This window comes from Neopsephotus bourkii, unplaced genomic scaffold (genome assembly GCF_033783945.1).
Source record: "Neopsephotus bourkii isolate Nb327-2 ecotype Australia unplaced genomic scaffold, CSIRO-AGI_Nbou_v1 NB_1765, whole genome shotgun sequence".
NCBI lineage: Eukaryota > Metazoa > Chordata > Aves > Psittaciformes > Psittacidae > Neopsephotus > Neopsephotus bourkii.
Genome location: NW_026902239.1, coordinates 11,503,307 through 11,526,346, shown reverse-complemented (window position 1 = coordinate 11,526,346; position 23,040 = coordinate 11,503,307). Strand labels below are relative to the sequence as shown.

Sequence of the window (23,040 nt, the reverse complement as noted above, 5' to 3'; positions counted from 1 at the left end):
TATGTGAGAAATTAAAGCTATTTGAATGCCTGCATGTTTATACTTTATGGTGAAACAATTCAAAGCATGCATAGCCCTTGTACATTCATAACAGTATTCGAAACTTAAATTTTAATAGCTTTACTGAAAATATATTGTGTGTAGATAAGGAATCACATGTTATCTTTATATCTTTGTCCTGGGTTTAGCAGTAGCAGTCATTTTTCTCCTTCTTGGTAGCTGGTGCAGTGCTGTGTTTTGACTTTCGGGCTGGGAGCAGTGCTGATAACAACGATGCTTTGGTTTGGCCAAGGACTTTGTGAGCCTCATGCTCTGCCAAGGAGGAAATGAAGCCGGGAGGAAGCAGAGACAGGACACCTGACCCAAACTGACCAAAGAAGTATTCCATACCACAGCACGTCATGCCCAGGATGTAACTGGGAGTTACCCAGAAGGACACAGGGTCTTCTGGGTTGGACTCGTTTTTCGGCAGGTGGTATCATATTCTCTTCCCTTGTTATTTTCTCTTGTTGTCAGTGGTGGTAGTGGTGGTGATTTGTGTTGTACATTGGTTGCTGGACTGTTCTTGTCTCAACCCGTGGGAGTCACATTCGATTCTCCTCCCCATCCCTCCAGGAGTGGGGAAGGGGGGAGCCCCCTAAGGGGGGACGGGACGGGACACAGGCCTCGACTGCTTCCAGCCTGGCACCACTCACTGGGAGTGAGTGCACGAACTGTCTGGCTGGGTTTAAACCACGGCAATCCTCCAGGGATTACTTCAGAATTTGTTACATGGCTTCGATATGAAACAAAAATTAACTATAATTGAACTACAATATCTTACCACATGTCTGTGTATGTAAACAGGAAAGAAAAATAACCAAAAAAAACCACCACATACAAAAAAAGCCAAACCAGAACCCCTAAAAAAACCCAATAACCTGCACACAACAAAAAACTCCCACGACCCTGAAATTATGCTAACAAAGTAAGTGAAGCTTTAGGGATGTCCCACCTCAACAGGATGGTAGCCAGGAAGTTAGCAAGAAATCAAATAACAAATCATTAACAAAAGCTGATTCTTCAGTTCTGCAAGTCTGAGGCTACTGCAACTGTGCACATGCCATCTTACAGGTTTAAACAAAGGAACAAGGAAGCCTTTATGCATACTGCATGTGCACACTGCATGGAGGAAGCCCATAATGAGATAAACCATATTAAGAATTTGAGATAGCAACAATGAACAATTTTTATAAGCAAATGCTATCCTAAAAGTGTTCTCATTATAATCAGGGTTTAAAGCACAGTAGTATAACTTTCTTTCCACAATAATGCAAAGCAAGGAAATTAGAGAGTAACAACTGCTGCCACCCATGGGCTTTCCTGTTTTAAGAGTGCATGTTACCATTTTACTGGCAGCATCTGAATGTAATACCACCAAAGATTCAGCACCTGGTCCCCCATTCCTGCACATAACACCATGCTCTCAAAGGTGCTTTTGCTAGTTTTAAACCGAATAATTCCACTACACCATTTTAGCAGATAGGTGTGAATAGTTGTGATAGGTGTGAACAGCAGCACAAGTAAGGCATAAAAATCTGTGAAGGTGGCAGTGGAGAATGCTAGAAAAATCTTGAACTAGCCTTGAACAGGAATGCTAACACAGGACACTTCATTAGGGACTCTTCATTAGGGACTGTAGTGATAGGACAAGGGGTAATGGGTTAAAACTTAAACAGGGGAAGTTTAGATTGGATATAAGGAGGAAATTCTTTCCTGATAGGGTGTGAGGCACTGGAATAGGTTGTCCAGGGAGGTTGTGAATGCTTCATCCCTGGCAGTGTTCAAGGCCAGGTTGGATGAGGCCTTGGGTAATATGGTTTAGAGCGAGGTGTCCTTGCCCATGGCAGGGGGGTTGAAGCTTGATGATCTTGAGGTCTTTTCCAACCCTAAGTATTCTATGATTCTATGACACTGCAATGCAAGATCTTTTGTGTGTGAGGAGAAGACAGAACCTGCAACCACAGTCTGATGCTTGTTATACTAGAAATGTGGTACATATATGAATATATCATAAAGACAATTAACTCTCCTTCCATTCATTTTAAGCCAACATACTGATGTTAAATCATGACTGCTTTTTTTTTTTCCTTTGCTTAGTTGTCTAAAACATGTAAAAAAATTGATTGATACTGAATAAGTCCAGAAAAATGTTTTAAAAGGGTGAGTTTTGGCAACACTACATTGATGATTAGGGCAAAGGGGAAAAGAGTTTACAACAACTAAACATGGATTTACAGTTAGAGTAGCCAATGCCAACAGTAACAAACTTAATTTTGCACTGCAAAGGACTACTAAATCAAAACAAAAAAAAAAACCCACATGTAATTAATATTCTTAAGCATTTTTATGGTGAGAAGAAACTTAATTCATTAATAGCTATTTTTAATCGTAGTTAATAAACCAAATGGGGCTAGGAAAAAGTAATTTATTTTATAGAAGAATAATAGTTTATTCATTTTGTGAGAATGAACACAATAACAAAATCTCACTGATCTTCACTAATACACTTAGTGGAATTTGGTCCACAAATAATATAAAAAGTATTTGTGCAAAATGAGCAAAGTTGTCTATACCTGGAGCTGCAGACAGCAAAAAGCAGAAATTAAACTTGAAATTTTTAACTATCTAGAAGATTACTGTATGTCTACTAGCACAGCTATTACAGAAATATGGCATACTACAATAACAAACAGGAATATTTAAAAAAGACCAAAATAGCACATAATTCAGAAAATTTAAAACTGAATCAGAACACTGTACATTTTTTCCCTTTTTGCTGGAAGGCAACCATATGCTTGACCTAGCAGTCAAATATTTCAGGCCAGTGCTTGACTTAATGAGAGAAGTGACAGCTCAACTGCTAAGCAACTTCTTGAAACTCAAGCACTAAACTGATTTCTACCGTTTGAAAGTATTTATCTAAGCACCTAACAGGATCTTTGAAAAGATTTTAATCAAGTTTGAGAGTGGAAAACACACAAGAACTTATCAAAACAAATGTGGTTGATACATAAAAGGTTTTCACAGGACACTCAAACATCCATGAGAAATGACAAGTAGTTATTTTATTTTTTGTCTCTTAATACTAAGCCATTTATCTGCCATTTGGACACTCCCTGATAACCGTTATAAAGGTGGAAACTGGCTTACTTGATATTTCATTTGACTGAAAAAGCAGACAAAAAAAATTTAGGGAAGTTCATTGCATATACTACAGTCAGTATTGTAAAAGCTCACATTCTTATGCTAGGGTTATGTTTAGAGATAGAGATGAGCGCTGTGGCCTACTAATTCAGTGAAAACATTGATTTTCTTAAATTATGGTAGCTTGGCTGTATTAACATTGAAGTTGTTAAGAGAACGAAAATTAACTCATTCGAATTTAATCGTATATCCAAAATAAAAAGAATTTTAATTTAGAAATGTGTAATCGTACACAAAATAAATGGAGTTTTAAGATTCCCTAAACAACTGCAGTATGCAATCATAAAATACTTGAATCCCTGAAGGATGCTTTTTTCCCCCCCTTGAAGAACTAATGTACAAAAGGAAGGAAATTAAAATAGCTTCTAAACTGCTTAAGAACACTGATTAAAAAAAATCATGTGATTAAAAATTTGTTTTAATAGGTAACCATAAGAGGTTATCTAATTCCTACTCTGAAAGGTTTATGCCAAAAATTTCCAAAATCATGAAAAGCGACAGGCTTTTTAGATCCTCTAATGTAACTAGTGTTACTGGACCATATTCTGTATTGGATCTTATTCTATACCAACTCACAGATGCTTGGGAGCAGTTTAAAAGAAGAAAAAAAACTTCCTTAAGAGTTAACAGTAGCCCTGCTTGACTTCTGTTAGAGGTTAAAAATAACAGGAGTAAAAACCTTGGACAGCTGATAAATTTTAAGAGTAGTGTCAGCAATTTTCAACTTAATCAAATTCAGTTTAATAAATCTATGACAAACACAGTTGGCAGTTCCATTCTTAATGGCAACAATAAAAGTACCTTTTTTAATTGCTAAGATAACAGGAGAGATTTTCAATTATTGTACATTGACATACAATGTTGTATTGTACAATTGTACAAGGAACAACTTGCATTTTCTTTGAACACAAGAAAACAACTTATAAAAAAATTCCTACAGTGCTTCCATCAGAGATGGAGGTTCCATATCTTATACCAACATACAAGTGTCGTCTTTACTAGTGGTAAACACAGCCTTTCAAATCCTAATCAAATGGTGTAACCTTTACAGACATGCAGGCACATTCACATGCAATTACAATGCTTACAGGGTATTAGTTCGAAATTTGAGGCAGAAAATTTGGTCCACATTTAAGAAGATCAAACTGAGCTTTGAGAATATGTGTTCTTACAGAGAGGGCTCCTATGATGACCAATTTAGAATGAAAATCTAATGCAGAATGGAAATCTAATCTGTTTTTTTGAAATCACAGCCTTGAGAATTCTCTTTCACATACTTAGCAAGAGCCTTTGGAAGACTACTATGCAAAACTAAAGACAGTCGAATCTTCTATAGCTGGACCTAATGAAGACAGATGACTTGTTAATGCTAGTCTCCATTAGACAGGGTCCAGTACAGGAAGCATAAGTTTGCATCTTTGTTCTGTAATCTGTGGAGTTTGCTCCATCTGTAACTAAAGAGAAAGTTTTGATTGGAAGATTTCTTGGGATCTAGACTGAAGCCTCGCCTTGCTTTGAAATTTGGGAGCGCTTGGGAAAGCTGTCTGTCACAAAGTAGTTTCAATGAACATGATGTTGTCTCAAACCACAGATATTTTGCTACATCTGAAATATCTTTATAATCACCTTAAATTACCAGTAGTTACACTGAGTTTTTGTTATCCTTTTGTAGGGTGTTTTTATGTATTTAGCACTTCATTATGTTACTCTGTTTCTATTTTCCTACTTCACTTTTTTTGTGTGTGTTTTGAAAGCACCTGCAGAAGACTCTCTGAGACTTAACAATGATTCCACAGATACTTTTTTTTGCTGACTTTTACTCCCAGTTCCATCTCAGCTGGAAACAGTTATGCAGAAGAAAGAATAATTTTTTGCTTGGGGTTAACAAATCTTAATGGCTCTCTTTAATTCTGCATTTTAACTTCTGGTATCTCTAATGAAGCTGCAGAAAACAATCTACACAGGTTTTGAAGCTGCAGAAAAGAAAGACTTTTCTTTGTAAGCCACATATCACCTGTTTTTCTGTAAAAACATGTTTTTACAACAAATAATTCCTTTTAAATGCAGGAATACATACAAACAATTTTCAACAAAAATTTCATATAAACCAAAAAGAGATCAGTCTAGAAAATATGCATTCAAATAAAATTGATTTTACAATGACAAAATTATTTGTGCTTCACAATATATAACATCAAAAAAACCCTCACCAAACTTTTAGGTCAGAGTCATGCAAGAAAATAAATATATGATTTTGCTAGAAAAAACTAGGCTTTTGTTAATTGCTACTCCTCAATTTATTTTCCTTATACTAACAGAAGCTCACACAAAATACATTTAGGTATTTCTTGGTATTTACAAATCTCTGTTTGTTCACCTTTCAAAAAGCCCTCTGAATATATGCATGTGTGGACGTGTACAATATAAAAGCGCATACATGCATTATTTACAAATACGTAAGTATTCTGTCTAAACACACATTCTTCCAAATGAAAGGTGAAAGCTCAGTTTACAATCACTTAAGACTACAGACTCAAACTTGTTTCAAACAAGCAGCAAGAACAGAGAACTCAAGAGTTTACAAACATTCAATAATTATTGCCTTTAAGCGTATTACACAAATCACAAACTTCTTATTAACTACTTTAATATTAAATCAGTTCCTGCATAAATGACTTCCTTAAGGCTTCTGAAACTACCCTGCAGCTTCTATATTGCTATATAATTTATATAAAATTCAGGTCTCTTATGTAAAACACAAATGCTGGGTTACTTTGATCCTATATAGAAGATACTTCTGTCTTCACTGTCAGTTGTATTAATTGCTTACCTAAAGAATTTCAAGAGAAGCCTTTGAATCTGTAAAAAAAGCTAGACTATGTATTGACCATTTGACCATAATCAGAATTTTTACAGAAGACATTCCGAGGTACCTTCTGAGGTACAACTTCTGAAAAACTCCTAGCTTCTTTATTGCCACACAGGTTTATATGACACAGCAATTAAATTATTAAGTCTGTTTTCTGATGATCTAAGTCATATGGGTGATCACTGTTTTTTTTTTGCCTGGTATGATGTTTTAGCTGATCTATCCTAATGCTCCTGAATGAGTGTACTCTTCACTAGAAAATACATATGAAAATGAAGAAAAACCTGAATGAGTAAGTTCTTTGATGTTTAGTATGGCCTAATTCTGAAAAGTTTTATGGGACTGCCTATTAATATCGTTTCCCAACCCATCTTAAAGTCATTCATCTTAATGTGCCCTCTTTCTGTGTCGAATTTCAGTAAAACCAGCCAACACAAAAGCGTGATGGCCATAAAAAATGGGACATGAGGCATAAACCTTGTTTTCTCAGGAAAATCCCATTGAAATGGTTTTCATAATCAACACAAAATTATTGAGTGCTTGTATAGATAATGTAATCTTCAATGAACCTTTAAAGAACGGTTGTTTAGTAGTGGCCTTCTGTTTGCTTTCTCTGTTGAACTCATTAAGCTATACTCACTTGTTCCACTGATGATATCTGGTCTCGCTTTCATGACTTTGTAGAACTGTTTTCTGCAAATTTCTGCCCACCCACTCTGCTTCTCTGGACTTTTTAAGAGTGATAAAAGCTTGTCAAGATCTTTATCTGGAGGAAATAAAAAAAAAAACAAACAAAAAAGTGTTATTCTGTAATGATAATCAATGCTTCTTTTTTTTTTTCTTTCTTTTTGTTTCTTTTAAACTTACTATATAAGCAGTAAGAAGCTAATAGTTACAGAGTACCACAGAAATGAGTAGATGAATTCAGAAACTAAAAACTATTTTAACAAAGAACGGGAAAGTCAGATGTAGCTTAGAGCCCTGTCACTGCCTGGTATTTTTGGCAAACCTCGTACCTTAGGAAGAAATGCACATACACTGTCCTGTGTTTAACAGTGGCAGTCGTTTTTCTCCTTCTTGGTAGCTGGTGCAGTGCTGTGTTTTGACTTTCGGGCTGGGAACAGAGCTGAAAAAAATGATGTTTTGGTTTGGCCAAGGACTTGGTGAGCCTCATGCTCTGCCATGGAGGAGGGAAGCTGGGAGGAAGCAGAGACAGGACACCTGACCCAAACTGACCAAAGAGGTATTCCATACCACAGCACGTCATGTCCAGGAGGGAACTGGGAGTTACCCAGAAGGGCAGAGGGGACTGCAGGGTTGGAGGAGGTATTGGTCGGTGCTTGGTCGGGCTGGGGGGAGAGAGTTATCAGTTGCCTGGTGATGAGGTGTTGTATTCTCTTCCCTTGTTATTTCCTTTATCATTACTATTATTGGTGGTAGCAGTAGTGATCTGTGTTATACCTTAGTTATGAAACTGTTCTTATATCAACCCGTGGGAGTTGCATTCTTTTCGATTCTCCTCTCCATCCCTCCAGGAGTAGGGGGAGGGCAAGAAGGGGGGAGAGTGAGTGAACAAGCTGTCTGGCTTGGGTTAAACCACGACATACACTCACTCCAGCTATGTGCAATCTCTTTGCTGAGACTCTTTGACAGAGAAAGTTAAAAAAAAATAAACTGATAGCTAGTTTCAGGCAGATACAAAGAGGAAAAAAAAAAAACCAAAAACCCAAAACCACCAAAAATCCCACCAAACCCATGGCTGAAAAGCGATCTGATTTAGAAAAAAAAAAAAAAAAACACCAAAACTGAAAACCAACCGACCAAAACAAAACAGAAAAAAACAATTATGTGATGGACACAGGACCAATTTTCAAAGGAGAAAGAGAAGATAAGCTTCTCTTCAGGTGTCAGTGTCACCTAGGCAGTAGGAGAGGGAGTAACTAAGAAAGCAGAACAGACAGAATAAAACCTACAATTACAGCCTTTTCAGCCAAAGAACCTGTACATCCTTTACCTGTACTAAGGACCTAGTAGTCTTAATAATCCAAGTAATAGAAACACCCCAAGAAGAGGACAGGAATAATAGCACACAGGTTACATAGTGAAACATTGCAGCATGAAATCTGAACACAGACAGCTTCACGGAATTGCAGAAACATTGTGCTAGCCTTCAGCTCTTGGTGACAGATGTAACAAAGCAGTCATGCATTCCCAGCCCTACAATGTACAAGAGTTTGCATGACTACAGAACTCTTGCCATTCAGAAAAACTCTCTGTGAATCCTGTCCATCTCCTTGCACTGAAGCAGAATTACAGTTTAACAAGTATTTGTCCAAACTAATTTTAAAACCTTCAAGCAAGCTGTATAACACACAACATGAACTCTGAATATTCACAGAGGTTGTCTTAAAACCTCCAATGATGATTTCACTATTTCCAAATATATCCAATTAGATTTTTTTATTAATTTATAACAAAACTTCATTGCCAAGTAAGAAACTATTCCTTTTTCTGCACATGGACATAGAAAACCATCAACCTGCTTTCCTTATAACTGCTTTTAAAATAGTGACACTTGCATGACCTCTGTTTTTTCAGGATCAGCCAGTTCCAATTATTTCAATCTATATTAGCATATCACATTTCAAAGTTGTGATATGTAGCTGTGTTCCAGAATCCCTCAAATGTATCAATTTTCCTTAGACTGCAAGTGCCCCTGCTAGAGGTACTCCACCCAAGGACTCAACACCTTCAGCTGGTAATCATCATCTTCTGTCTTGTATAAATATAACTCAGAGGTCTTTCTCACAATCACGGTTTTAAGCTGTCTTGTAAAAGCGCATTCCTATAACTACCATACCATAGTGCTGAAGAATACAGTTCAGATATTCCCCATCTTCTCCTCATGCACTTGATTTCTTTTTTTACTAAGCACTGGAAACATCAATTTATGAATTTCATTCTTTTCATTTTTGATCTATTTATTTTGATACTTTCTTTCAATATAACATCCTGAAAGCTTCAGTCTGGTAGATCAGATATTCAATTTGCTGGAAGAATCAATTTTTTTCTTTTTCTTTTAATGAGAACTGAAATGGAACACTTTCAATGTCGTTTTCCCTTCTTTTTTCAAACAAAATACAAAATACTTTGACTACAAAATAAATGTTCTGTTCATTTTTAGTCTTTTACTTCAGTTACCTTTAATATAAAAAATACTATTTAAAATTAAAATATTTCAATACTTCAAACATTTGCAAACTTAGAAACTTCATTTTAGCCAATTTACTGTTAGGCAAAAAGTTTTACTCAAGCTTTTCTAGGTGGCTGTCACCTACAAAAGTGACAACTATAATATCTATTCCATTATCCCACTGGTTAATGATGAGCAACAGAACTGCTCTGAACGAGAGAGCAGAGAGGTTCTGTAGGATACAATAAAACATGCTTGTTTCCAATCTAAGAGCAATATTACCTGCCTCCTTAAAGACATATTTAAAACAACTGGGCACTCATGTTATGGTGATTTTGTTGCTGTCCTATGAAAATTGCCTTGGGAAGCTTGGAATGGTATTACTAATGTTAAGATACAGAAAAAATCCCTTTTATAACTACATGGCCTTTCCTTATTAGACAAGGGAATCACCTTTTTGGTTTGGTTTGGTTTTTTTTTCTAGACATTCATAAACAAACTATTTTATATTATAATGTAGAATTTCTGTCATTTCTGAAAATCTGCATCTGCTAAGAAAATTCACAAATAATTTCTAATAAGTACATCTCAAGGATACAGTAAACATGAACAAATACAACAAATTATTTCCTATAAACCATTCATCATGTTCTTTGCATTTTCTATGCAAATTAAAACCTTAAAATGGTTTCTCTGTATGAATTAAACTGCTTTGCCTAGGTAGCTCTTGAAAGGATTCTCCAGTCTGCTCACATTCCAAATTGATGTTCAGTATGGAAACCAACTATCCTAAACGCTGTCTATTTCACACACCACCAAGCTTTGTAAACACAGGGATCTGAATCATGAAAATAGTGTACAAAATAATTGTAGCTTAACCATACTGTCTTGCTTCAGTTACTGAAGAGATGATATAAATGTATCTCCTGAGTCACTCACCTAAGGCAAGCCAAAAGGTTAATCTCGAAGTCTGCATACGAATTAGATTACTAAACAGCGCTTTGCGGACTGATAGTTGGACAAAGCCAGACAAGCAAATTCAAACCAACTTATTTAGCTACAAATATAGTGAACAGTAACAAAAATCCTTAAATACTTATGAGATTATAATTTGGGGCATAGAGGGAGGTGTGGAGGATAAAAAAATAGATACAAAATCAACCCAGACGCTTGTTTGACATCTGCACTGTTTGCATACTTCATACATACCTTGTCTGAATTCACCTTTCCTAGGGATTTCTGCAAGATAGCATTTTGGCAAAGGGAGCGATGAAAACATTGGCCAAGGATATGAATTACTGCCCTAGAAACAAGACCAAAAAGAAATTAATTTAGAAGAATTAATAGCATTTGCTTGATTAACACACAGGTAAAGTTCCCAGAATTACTGTCTATGCACCAAAATTATGCTTGATACAGTAATTTGCAATTAGATTTTCTGTAAATAACAGGAAAAAAAAGAAAAAAGTTAAATGATATAAAAATCTAAAAAGCATTTGAGCCAGGTTGGCTTTTTTTATATATCACAAAATAAATAAACACACACAAAAACATCCCACAGAACTGTATTTCCAATTTTATACACTGATCTGTCTTTGCTACGCTGACAGCACAGTAATTTGCATTTCATCTTTGTAAGACCGACAGCCAGTGAGAAGCAGAACATTTAAAGGAGCTGCTTAGAAAAACTATTGTTAGAACATTGATGAAAAGCTCCAGGTATTAGATGCTACAGATGAAACCCAAACATGGAAAAAAATATCAAATAAATGGAAGATAGAACAAACAGAAATATAAAAGTAAGTAAAAGATGAGTTGCATTCACTTATATAGTGGGAAAAGTAACATTGACATGAAGCAATATTACATCTGAGCACAGTATGTCCTTCCCATATGCACGTTCCACCAGACAGTGGAAATAAAGTGGGTTTTTTTTTCAGTGCATCACTTCTTAAAAACTTTAGCACTTTCTAAAGCTAAAAATGGACTGGTATTTCATAAATTATGTTCAACATGTTGATTATCAGCAAAAGTGTTCAATTAATGAAGGCAGGAGTTACGGAAAGAGAAACTCTAAAACTTTAGTTTCTAACCTTATCTAGTACTCTCAAAGGCAAAATCCTTTCCCGTGGTCCTCCAATCAGGTTTATCCTTACAAGAATATGATTTCTTTCCACTGATAGAGCATCGATTATAAAATCCCTGGGGAAAAAAAACCAAACAAAACCCCATAACCTCAAAAAATCAGAACAACTTTGATTTACCAACAGTTTTATTTGGAAAACTTCAATAAGCAAGAATACCTTGAGACACATGCTGGTGTTAAAACTCAATCTGGAAAACACAAAGGCATAAAGAAGCAAACAAAAACATAAAGTATTTTGAGATGTATGCAAGCATTATTGTAACTTTGTACTGACTGCTGATTGGAAACATCTGAGCAATTACTGTATGCAAAAGAGTAGAAAACTTTACAAGCTTTATTACGCCCAGATGCTCAGTAATTAGGGCACAGCTAATGGCAGTAAAATTTGCTCCTTATTTGGCCTACCAGCAAATGTCTGCTGTCACAAATAAGCAGTTACTGATAACTTGACATGCAGCCAACTTGTTATCTGAAGTCACCCTGTGGCCCAAGCTACATAACTTTTTAAATGGAATAAAAATCAGCTTTTATACACGAAGTTTCTTACAATTTTTTACATAGTAAGGAAATAAGCTTCATCCTCAAATGGTAAACAACAATTATCTATATCTGCTGAGATCTCACCCATACCATTTGGTTTAAACTCTGTACTGGTCCCATGTAGCAAATCGTAAGAAGAAGATTCTTAAACTCTGCATGCTGAGAGAAAGGACAACATGCCTGTGACTAAATGACTGTCCATTTCTGTCCCCAAAAATACAGTTTCCCTTTTGAAAGGATGCATTGTGCAATTTTATTTAGAAGTCAGCAATGGAAAGTCACAAAAGTTGGAGAGTTGACTAAGTTATATATAAATAAAAAACACAAAATAAACCAAAAAGTACAGATGGTGCCCTTAATTTATAAATGTTAAAACAATACCCTAATTTTATATTATATACAAAACATAAAGGGATACTATTAATAGGAATATTTACATCCATAAATTTTGCACTTTTTTAAGCAATAAGATAAACACAAATAAAAATGAGAAAAATATTTGCTTTTTTATCCCTTGCACTTTTAACATGGATGTGGGATTAAAACCAAGACTGTTGTATCTTGTCGTAACTTAAGACTGATGACAAACTTGCATGTAAGTAAACTTACACATTATAAGTCAGCTTCAGTGAGAGCACTTGTACATTTAAAGCCACTAAGGTGTTCATGTATTTGTTCTCAGGAGGAAAGGTTTATAGTTAAGATAACATTTACATCATCCACTTCTTACCCTGGTCCTTCTGAAGGTTCTATGACATTTTCCTCCTGAGCTGTTAGTAAAACTTGTGACACTTTATACTGACTCTCCAAGAGTAAAAGGGTATTGAGCTCACAGCACAGCACATTTAACAATCTGCAGAAGGAGACATGAAATGACAGCACATAAGTCAGGGATCTAGTAATGCAGAGTAAGACAGAGGCAAACATGTTTATGAGATCTCAGAATGGAAAAAGAGCCAAACAAAAAACTTGAGATACGAAACATTAAAAATACCCAGACAGAATTGGGTCAGGAAAACTCTTTTATATCCTTTTTAGCCACTAAAGGGGCACAGCCTTAAGCAAACAGCAAACAGATTTTTCGTATGCACTGATGAACCAGGAAAAATATTCACTGGTCAGCCCAATCTGATTTTGAGCTTAAATCACAGAATCACACAGACTTAATAACACATTCCATGTGAAATAAGAGGAAATTATGCAATAACAGGCTGATAAGGCAACTCAGAATCAGTTTTTCTAAGTAAGGGGGAAGCGGAAGATAGAAATACATCTTTCCTTTAGAAAACAGGTCTTTAAGCGCTTCTGTATAATCCCATTTAACACAGTTCAAAAGCAATAAAGGATTTCAAAAGTAAATAAAACCCAAAACAACCAAATCTACTGTTTTGGGGTTGTTTTGTTGTTATTTTGTTGAGAGAAACACAAAACAATGGTAAGTGAAATTAATAATCACGAGCATGTGACAGCAGATTACATACAATTTTTATAACTTCAGGACAGTGAAAGTACTCCAATATATTTCATGTAAATCTGATGTATGGCAATTCAAATCCTATAAATTTTTTATTTTACTGATCTATTCACTCTAACTCAACAACAGAAAAATTTTATTCAAGGCTTCCCATTCCTGGAAAATAATACAACTAAACATTCTTACTGCTAATTTTACTTCCTGTTTTATCACAGTCATAAAACACCACATAAATTAGCCTGATCAACATTATATTTTGCATTCACATAAGACTTAATATGAACTAGAAAATACATAGGTTGAAATTTGAAATGTTAGTCAATGCTTCTTCTCTTCCATGTGATTCCCAATATGCTTTTACTGACAACAGCAAAAAAGCCTTTCTCCACATAATTTAACATCTGCGAATTCACACAGTTGTGGCCAAGGACTCAAGAGTCAAGATGATAATACATAAGGGCTTGGTGGTTTTGGGTTGGTTTTTTTTTTTGTTGTTGTTTTGGTTTGGTTTAGGTTTTGTTTTTTGGGGGGTTGGTTTTCTTAAATATAACTTGATCTGTTCAGTTTCAGCCCTCTTCAGGCTTTATTTAACTATCTCCTGAGATTGACTTGTATCAGTACTTTTCCAAATCACAGAAAAAGAAATTACAATTCCACTGTATTATATATATATATATATATATATATATAAGAAAAATCTACAAAAAAAGTACTGAAATCATTATGAAGATGGACCATTTCTTCTGCTAAGTATGATGACTTCATATGGCAAAGTACTTGTTTCCAGCACCTAAAAAACCCTTGGGAAAAGACTTATGGCTGAGACTGCTTATAACATCTCACCTGGTACACAAGACAGAGAAAGGAGAGGTGAGGGAATAAAAAAGAAACAAAGCATAAGCAAATAAAATTAGGTAGAATGGACAGTGGTAGGATAAATGACAAAATATATGCGATCTAATATTAGGAGTCTCTACTGAAGCATTCAAATGAAATTTACATCTACATGGAAAAATCTATTTTAAAATGCCATCACTAAACTGCAGATATTTGGTTGAAGGCAATGCTCTATTGCTTTATCTTCCAAAGTCATAAATGTATAGACTAAATTTTTAAACTTAAAAAAAAAAAAAAAAACCAAACCCCCACATTTTACACCGTGTATATTTGTGATCATGTTTGAATATAGCTATGAATTTTTTCTTTTTTGTTTAATTGCATTGGGAACATAACAACTGATCAGATCATTCAGCTCAATATCCCATCTATAAAGAGTGTAGGCATATAAAAAAGTATAAAACTTTGACAGATACAATAAAAATCAAAGCATATATTTTCTGAGATGTATTTTAAATTTGAGGGGGTTTTAATGCAGAAGATAAAATTTCCAACCTAAATGTTTCTGAAAATTGGAAGATAGGTTTTGATGCAAGGTCTTGTACCTGGAAAGGATGCATGTGTTTCTACCTGTTCAATCCCCACAGAACAGGACAGGCTGGGGGACTGATCAGGTAGAGAGCAGCTCTTCAGACAAAGATCCTGGTGCTCAATAGGTTGAACGTGAGACAGCAACATGCCCTTGAAGGCCAACAGCATCCTAGACTGTGTAAGGAAGAGTGCTGCCAGAACATTATGTGAGGGAGGTGACCCTTCCCCTTTATTAATACTGGTAAGTTCATACTTGGAGTGCTGGGTCCAGTTCTGGACTCCCCAGTAAAAGCATGAGATGGAGTGGATCCAGCAGAGGGCCACGGAGATGATTAAGGACTTGGGCCGTCTGACACAGGGAAGGAGGCTGAGAGAGCTCAGCTTGGAGAAGGCCCAGGAGAGAGCTTGTCAGTGTGTATAAATACCTCACAGTAGGGTTTGAAGATGGAGCCAGATGCTTCTCACTGATACCAGTGAAAGAACAAGAGGCAGTGGGCACAAATTGAAACACACGAAATTCCACTGTAATATACTGTGACGGTGGTGTAATAGTGGAACAAGTGGCTCAGGTATGCTGCAGGATCACCAGCCTTGGAGATATTCTAAACTGGACATAGCCCTGAATAATGCTGTAGTCAAACCCACTTTGCATAGTCCAACTGCTCTGCTCAATCTTCAATCTCCCTATCAATCCTGAATCTATAATTCCATGAAAACTACTACTAAGATATACTACAGTCCCAGAAACAAACTGCAATACAGAAAAAATAACTTAAAAATTTATTTAAAAGAAATTTTAAAGACATTCAGAAAAGTCAAAATATGCATCATAGTTGTGAAAATACAGTATTAATAAGTAATTTTGTTTCCTAATTCTCCATTTCCTGTCCTGTGTCATCCCTGACTTTCTTGGACAGTCCTCCATGGATTCTCCCCCTTGAACTATAATTTCACAACTAATACTTCAATGTAGAACTCTCTAGTCTGAAAGAAGGCATTCTAACTAGTACTTGTGTACCTACTGTCATGGTTTAAACCCAGCCAAACAGCTTGTTCACTCATTCCCCCTGCTTTTTCCCTCCCTCTGTCTTTCCTTCCACGCCCCCCGCTCCCAGAGGGATGGGGAGGAGAATCGAAAAAATGCAACTCCCACGGGTTGAGACAAGAGCAGTCCAGCAACCAATGTACAACACAAATCACCACCACTGCCACCAATGACAACAATGATAAGAGAAAATAACAAGGGAAGAGAATATGATACCAGCTGCCAAAACAAACGAAGACCCCGTGTCCTTCCGGGTAACTCCCAGTTACCCCCCCGGGCATGACGTGCTGTGGTATGGAATACCTCTTGGGCTACTTTGGGTCAGGTGTCCTGTCTCTGCTTCCTCCCAGCTTCCCCTCCTCCCTGGCAGAGCATGAGATGCACAAAGTGCTTGGTCAGGGTAAACATTACTTAGCAACAACTAAAACCATCAGTGGTTCCCAAGCTGAAAGTCAAAACACAATGCTGCACCAGCTACCAAGAAGGAGAAAAAATGACTGCTACTGCTAAACCCAGGACACCTACATAAATTGATATCTCCTTGGGTTTTGGTAGGTGGAATCATAATGAATTCTTTAACTATGGCAGAACAGAAGGTCCTCTATGGGACATAAAACAACTAGTAAGTAATTCCAGCTGCTAATAAAAATTAAAATGTTAATTTTTATGTTGCCCCGCTAAATTTTTTCAGCTGAACATAGTATAATTAAACCACCTATGAATTTCTCCAAGTTGCGAAAAAAACACATTACGAGGCTAGCTTATTATCATATTTCTCTATATTTTTTCTGAGTTCCTTTAAAGAACATAAAATATGATGTTCCCTCTACTCCCATTTTCTGTTATCTCCCTCCCCACAACTTCAAATCACACCTCTCTCAAACACTATTCTTTACTACAACAAATCCAGTTCCAGTTTTCAGCAGTTCCCACTATAGTCTCTTCTAGTTCCCATAGTCTCTTCTTCCTTACTTTCATAACGATCTAATGCTCTGTCCTCACTTCAGAGATGCCTGTAAATGCTCAGATGGTGAGGAAAGATGCAAGATATTTTCATGAACACAGTACTAGTCTGTGGTGGGTTGACAACAGACAGCAACTAAGCACTCACCCAGCTGCTGTAATCTCAGCAATAACATGAATCCAGGCAGTGTGTGATGGCTAACCAAACCTGAAATGCTTGCACCTATGCTGTCTATAAAGATGTGACCCCAAAATGGAGGACTAAACTGGGGTTTAGTATAAGGTTTTCTTTTGGCTTGGAATTACTGCCTGCTATAGATACAGGCACAGCTGCCCCAGGCCAGTGTAAAATAACTGTGTACAAATGTTATGCTGTATATGGGACAAAGTAAGGTCTTTCTTTTCCAGGAATCAATATTAAAAACATAAGTGGAAAAAAGCAAGGACTGGAACCTCTTTGCAGTAGCAGGACCTCCTCTTTGCTAAATGAACATATGTACCAACATTTATACCAACAGAGAAACCCAAAGCAAAATTTTCATTAAATAATTCCAGTGTCAGCATCATGGGGGATGGCCTCAAAACAACAACCATAGCCTACATAACCATTTTGATTTTTTACTAAGCTTTGAGTAATGGTCAGAGGAAGGGGGCGGGGGAGAAAGCAAGCCAAAAGTCATCTTGTAAATGCTAGAACACAAAGGGCACATGGAAGCTTCAGCCATGCAAAGCTTTGCACACTGCCTTTGCAGGCTGCACAAAGAGCATTAGTAATGAGCAGAGAGAACATGCCTCTGCATGTAGTCTTGCCAAAGAATCAATGCTTTTAGTTGTTCCACTGAAGCTAATGGTCATAGTGGTCCTGAAAAATATCAGATCTTGTGGATACAGAGTACCCTGAGTTACACCTCTGATGCCTGGGGCACTGAAAGCTACTACCTCAGGGCAATCATGTCTCTCCCAGTAAGAAAACTCAGGGACTGATGTATTCCTTACAATGTTTTTCACATGAAAAGATTTTCAAAAGAGCACCTACAGCTACACAATGTACTTACAAAACACATGCAATGTGATTACTAAGATAAAAGAGTTTCCCTAGCTAAACAAAAATGCTTTTCATGAGCATCACTTGCCAGCCTAGAGATCTCATAATTGAAGCAGATTTTAAATTGCACAAGCGAAGCATTTTACTATCCCTCAGTGAAGAAAAAAATAAAAAACATCAACAAGTGACACAATCCTATGACAGAATCTATTGTTCCTATTTTATTAATTATAAATTGTTTTAAATTAATACATCTAACAAACTTCCATTAGCATCTAGACTAACAAAAAATTAACTCCATATGGAAGCATGCCTGTGGCTAATCCCCATCACTACTAATGTAGACTCTTGTCACCTTTGGATCGTTAAACAAGGTTCAAGGATTCACAGGACACATGCACTATCCAGTGATCACTACTACAGAAGTCTTTTCCCTCACACACCCAGCATGCACACTTTGAAGACGTCTTTTTCCAAAGAAATGTATATCACTTACTAAACAGAAAACATACTTAAAATAATAGAAAATAGCTCACTGACTAATTATTAACTCAACTCTCCTTCTTTAACTGAAAAAAAAAATTGGTATAAAGTAACTGGAACACTACATAGCCTTTCATGCCTCCAACATAAGATAACTCAAATCTGGCAGATTCGGAGGAAGAAAGAAATACTGTTACAGGCTCAGTACCTCCCTTCTCTTACCATACTCCTTCCTCTGATAAGAGGAACTCCATGAATATGGCTTTCTTCCATACACAAAGACATGAGGATGTTGAATGCTGCAGGATGTGGCATGAATACATCCAGCCAACACCACCACAAATCTTGTTGCAAGAGTACATGTACCAGCCAATCATTAGAAAGTCAGTGAGCAAAGAGATTCATCAGGATATTTGTAATAAAGATACGTGAAAAGCAAGACGTATGGAATAGTTTCTGGCTTTGCAGTGAAGATGGGAAAGAATACAAGAAATTAGTAAAAAAAGCACCAGGTTTTCTAAAGGGGAAACTGAATTTGCTTAAAACCTGTTTTAAATAAAAAGTCCTGATTCAACTTTTAATGAATGACACTTTAAAGAATTATATAGGAAGGCTTCTGTTATTCATGATGTTTTTTAATACAAAGGGGACAAATCTGAACAGCAGTTTGACCTGAAGAATAATGATCAGGTTTCAAATCTTCTACCTTACGAAAATAAGGTAATTAATCCTCCTTCCACTGTGTTGCAATCATTAAAATCACACATTTTCTTAATTAACAATACACATAATGTAAGTACAATTAAGCGAGCAAATTATTTTATATGCTGAATCTACCTCATTAAAATGCAATTATATGGAAAAAGGTGTGTTTAAAATGCAGATAAAAAAACAATGGAAAAGAATGCAAGAGTGTTTATTATCTGCATTTCCTAAACCCACAAATTTATCTCTTGCCCATCACGTTTGCTCATCTTCCAGCTCCTGTAGGATTTAATTAATTCATCTGTATTTCACTGGAGTGCACTAGATGAAATTTTCATTAATACATACTGTTTTGAGGCAAATTTCAAGATGCTGATTGATTTTGATGTCAGTACCGTATAAGGCATTTAAATTCTGTCTCCTAAATTTTTCTCCTAGTAGTTCTGTAGGCCAACAAAATGCATTTTTATCATCTCCTGCACCCATTAAAGCAAGAAAATTAGTATTATAAGAAAAAAAAACATATTCACAATGATATCCTATATGACAAAAAAGTGACTTAATGTCAAAATATTTATTATACAAATCTGAAAATTACAAGCCAGTTACCTTTTTTTTTTTTTTTTTTTTTCTTTAAAGGGCTCCGCAGCTCTGCAATCCTAGGGCTGATACTGATGAACATGTCACTTAAACTAATATTTACAATATTCTATAATTCCACAGAAACATAAATGTATTTATATGATTCACAGAACATTATAATAATAAATACTCCTTTTTCAGCCTTACCTTACTCAGGCTTAAAATAAATCTGTTTTTCATTGCAGATCAACTTATGACTCTACGAAATAGGTAATCTTCAGATATCTCTAATGCCAAGCAAGCACACTGTGTCTTTAAAATTAAACACTCCAATTTATATGTCTGAAGGAAAAAGATTTAATCTCAGTTTCACAGGTATTTTCCTCAGAAAGCCAAGAACACAGTGATGTCCTTGGTGCTTGATGCTCATTAGCAGGAGGTGCTTCAGTGAACAAGTGTGAGGCTAACAATGATTGCTCTAATTCAGAATGTACATACAAAAGGCCTTTTGACTTCACAATATTTACAAGTTTTACTAACTTATAGCAAAAAAAAAATTATATCAATAGTGGCATATGTATATAATACAGCCAAAGCAATAAATGAGGGGAATTTTTGCAAAGCTGCCTTAAGACCAGCTCTGATCCCCTTCTACTGCCTGCAGTCTGTGTCTATTCCCAGCAGTGTTTCTCCTTCTGTTTTTTATGCAAGCCAACACTGATGGAGTATCTTTGGATTTATTTTGGAGTATTGATACTTATTACAGATTGGGGCTTGGTTATTAAAGGTAAAAATGTAGTACTTTGCTCCATTTTAATCCAGCTAACAGCACAGTGTCACTAACATTCACAGAAAACTCAAGTTTCTGAACTGAGAGAACAGCAATATGTAAATACCTGAATAATGCTTCACACAGAGACTTTGAAAATATATATTATGCATACGTTTATATTTAAATACTAGATAAGTTGCCTTGATATAATTTATCACTCTGAAAAAGTATATCACTGCTGTTTACTTAATTCTTTTGTTAATATAACAGAACATTCAAAGAGCTTTGCCTTGAAAGGGAGGTGGTTAAGATAGAATCATAGAATCATAGAATAGTTAGGGTCGGAAAGGACCTTAAGATCATCAAGTTCCAACCCCCCTGCCATGGGCAGGGACACCTCACTCTAAACCGTATCACCCAAGGCCTCGTCCAACCTGGCCTTGAACACTGTCAGGGATGAAGCATTCACAACCTTCCTGGACAACCTATTCCGGTGCCTCACTACCCTAACAGGAAAGAATTTCCTCTTTATATCCAGTGTAAACTTCCCCTGTTTAAGTTTTAACCCATTACCCCTTGTCCTACCACTACAGTCCCTAATGAAGAGTCCATCCCCAGCATCCTTACAGGCCCCCTTCAGATACTGGAAGGCTGCTATGAGGTCTCCACACAGCCTTCTCTTCTCCAGACTGAACAGCCCCAACTTTCTCAGCCGATCTTCATATGGGAGGTGCTCCAGTCCCCTGATCATTCTCGTGGCCCTCCTCTGGACTTGTTCCAACAGATCCATGTCCTTTTTATGTTGAGGACACCAGAACTGCACACAATACTCCAAGTGAGGTCTCACGAGAGCAGAATAAAGGGGCAGGATCACCTCCTTCGACCTGCTGGTCACACTCCTTTTGATGCAGCCCAAGATACAGTTGGCTTTCTGGGCTGCAAGCACACACTGCTGGCTCATGTTCATTTTCTCTTCGACCAGCACCCCCAAGTCCTTCTCCACAGGGCTGCTCTGAATCTCTTCTCTGCCCAGCCTGTAGCTATGTCTGGGATTGCTCTGACCCAGGTGTAGGACCTTGCACTTGGCATGGTTAAACTTCATAAGGTTGGCATCAGCCCACCTCTCACAAGCATGTCAAGGTCCCTCTGGATGGCATTCCTTCCCTCCAGCGTATCAACCGAACCACACAGCTTGGTGTCATCGGCAAACTTGCTGAGGGCGCACTCAATCCCACTGTCCATGGCAGCGACGAAGATGTTAAACAAGACCGGTCCCAACACCGATCCCTGAGGGACACCACTCATTACTGGTCTCCAGCCGGACATTGAGCCATTGACCACAAGTCTTTGCATGCAGCCATCCAGCCAGTTCTTTATCCACCAAGTGGTCCATCCATCAAATTGATGTCTCTCCAATTTAGTGACAAGAATGTCGTGTGGGACAGTGTCGAACACTTTACACAAGTCCAGGTAGATGACATCAACTGCTTTACCGCTGTCCATCAGTTCTGTATCCCCATCATAGAAGGCCACCAAATTGGTCAGGCAGGCTTTCCCCTTTGTGAAGCCATGCTGGCTGTCACCAAGCACCTTGTTGTTTTGCATGTGCCCTAGTATGCCTTCCAAGAGAATATGCTCCAAGATTTTGTCAGGCACAGAGGTGAGACTGACTGGTCTGTAATTCCCCGGGTCATCCATTTTCCCCTTCTTGAAAATGAGGGTTATATTTCCCTTTTTCCAGTTGTTGGGAACTTCACCTGACTGCCATGATTTTTCAAATATGATGGCCAGCGGCTTAGCAACTTCATTCGCCAGCTCCTTCAGGACCTGCAGATGGATTTCATCAGGGTCTCTAATGTTACACCTTTACAAGAATTTTCTCTCACATTCAGTAACTTCTAAAATAAGATCAATGTGTACACTTTTGCAAAAATAAAGTTGATCATTAAGAGAATTTTCCATGTTAAAATTTATTACTGTAATTACTGCTTTGAATTTCCTTTCTCTAGGGTTTGTTCTCTGACAGCAATTCAACTTCAGAATCTTGCAAAAGAAAGAGACTACTGAGAATTTTTGCATCAGTTCCTACACATCCATATTTCTCAGCCACAAAGGAGTGGCTGAGACAGCCTTCAGTGTTCTTTCATCAACCAATACTGGCTGTTTGAGAGACTTCCTGAGTCTAAATAAGTGCAAATCTGCACTGAAATTGAAAGTTGAACTGACAGCTTGAAAAATCTTTCAATACACAAAGTAGGAACTTTCACTTTTCTATTCTTATTTCTAACTTATTGCCTGAAGTTTTTCTTTAATAATTATCAATATTAAAAAAAGCCAGTTTAAAAGGACCTTCAAGAGACTAAATCTCATCCTAGAAGCATGCAATAACTGCAATTAAAGGAATGCCAGATTAAGTTTCTGTTAAATGAAGAATCCTAGGCCAAGATACTTCCAAGCTAAGAATTGGAAAGAAAAAAAAAAAAAGATTTGCACTAGGCTATAGCTTGCTGTAGAACAAAGTATTTTACCTTGATCACACAGAACCTAGT

At 36.8% G+C, this 23,040-nt stretch overlaps 1 protein-coding gene across 7 annotated transcripts in view; it reads right to left on the bottom strand.

The window, feature by feature from the left end:
* TBC1D32 (TBC1 domain family member 32) overlaps positions 1-23,040 on the bottom strand; it is a 203,575-nt gene that overhangs the window by 144,751 nt on the left and 35,784 nt on the right. For all 7 annotated transcript variants that reach the window (XR_009729249.1, XR_009729248.1, XM_061378434.1 and 4 more), the window contains exons 24-27: positions 12,725-12,847; positions 11,402-11,510; positions 10,518-10,611; positions 6,756-6,881 (exon numbers count right to left, since the gene is read on the bottom strand). Coding sequence is in view for 5 of the 7 variants with exons in the window: in XM_061378434.1 (XP_061234418.1) it covers positions 6,756-6,881; positions 10,518-10,611; positions 11,402-11,510; positions 12,725-12,847 (452 nt within the window). In the remaining 2 variants the exon portion in view is untranslated. The remainder of the gene's footprint in view (positions 1-6,755; positions 6,882-10,517; positions 10,612-11,401; positions 11,511-12,724; positions 12,848-23,040) is intronic.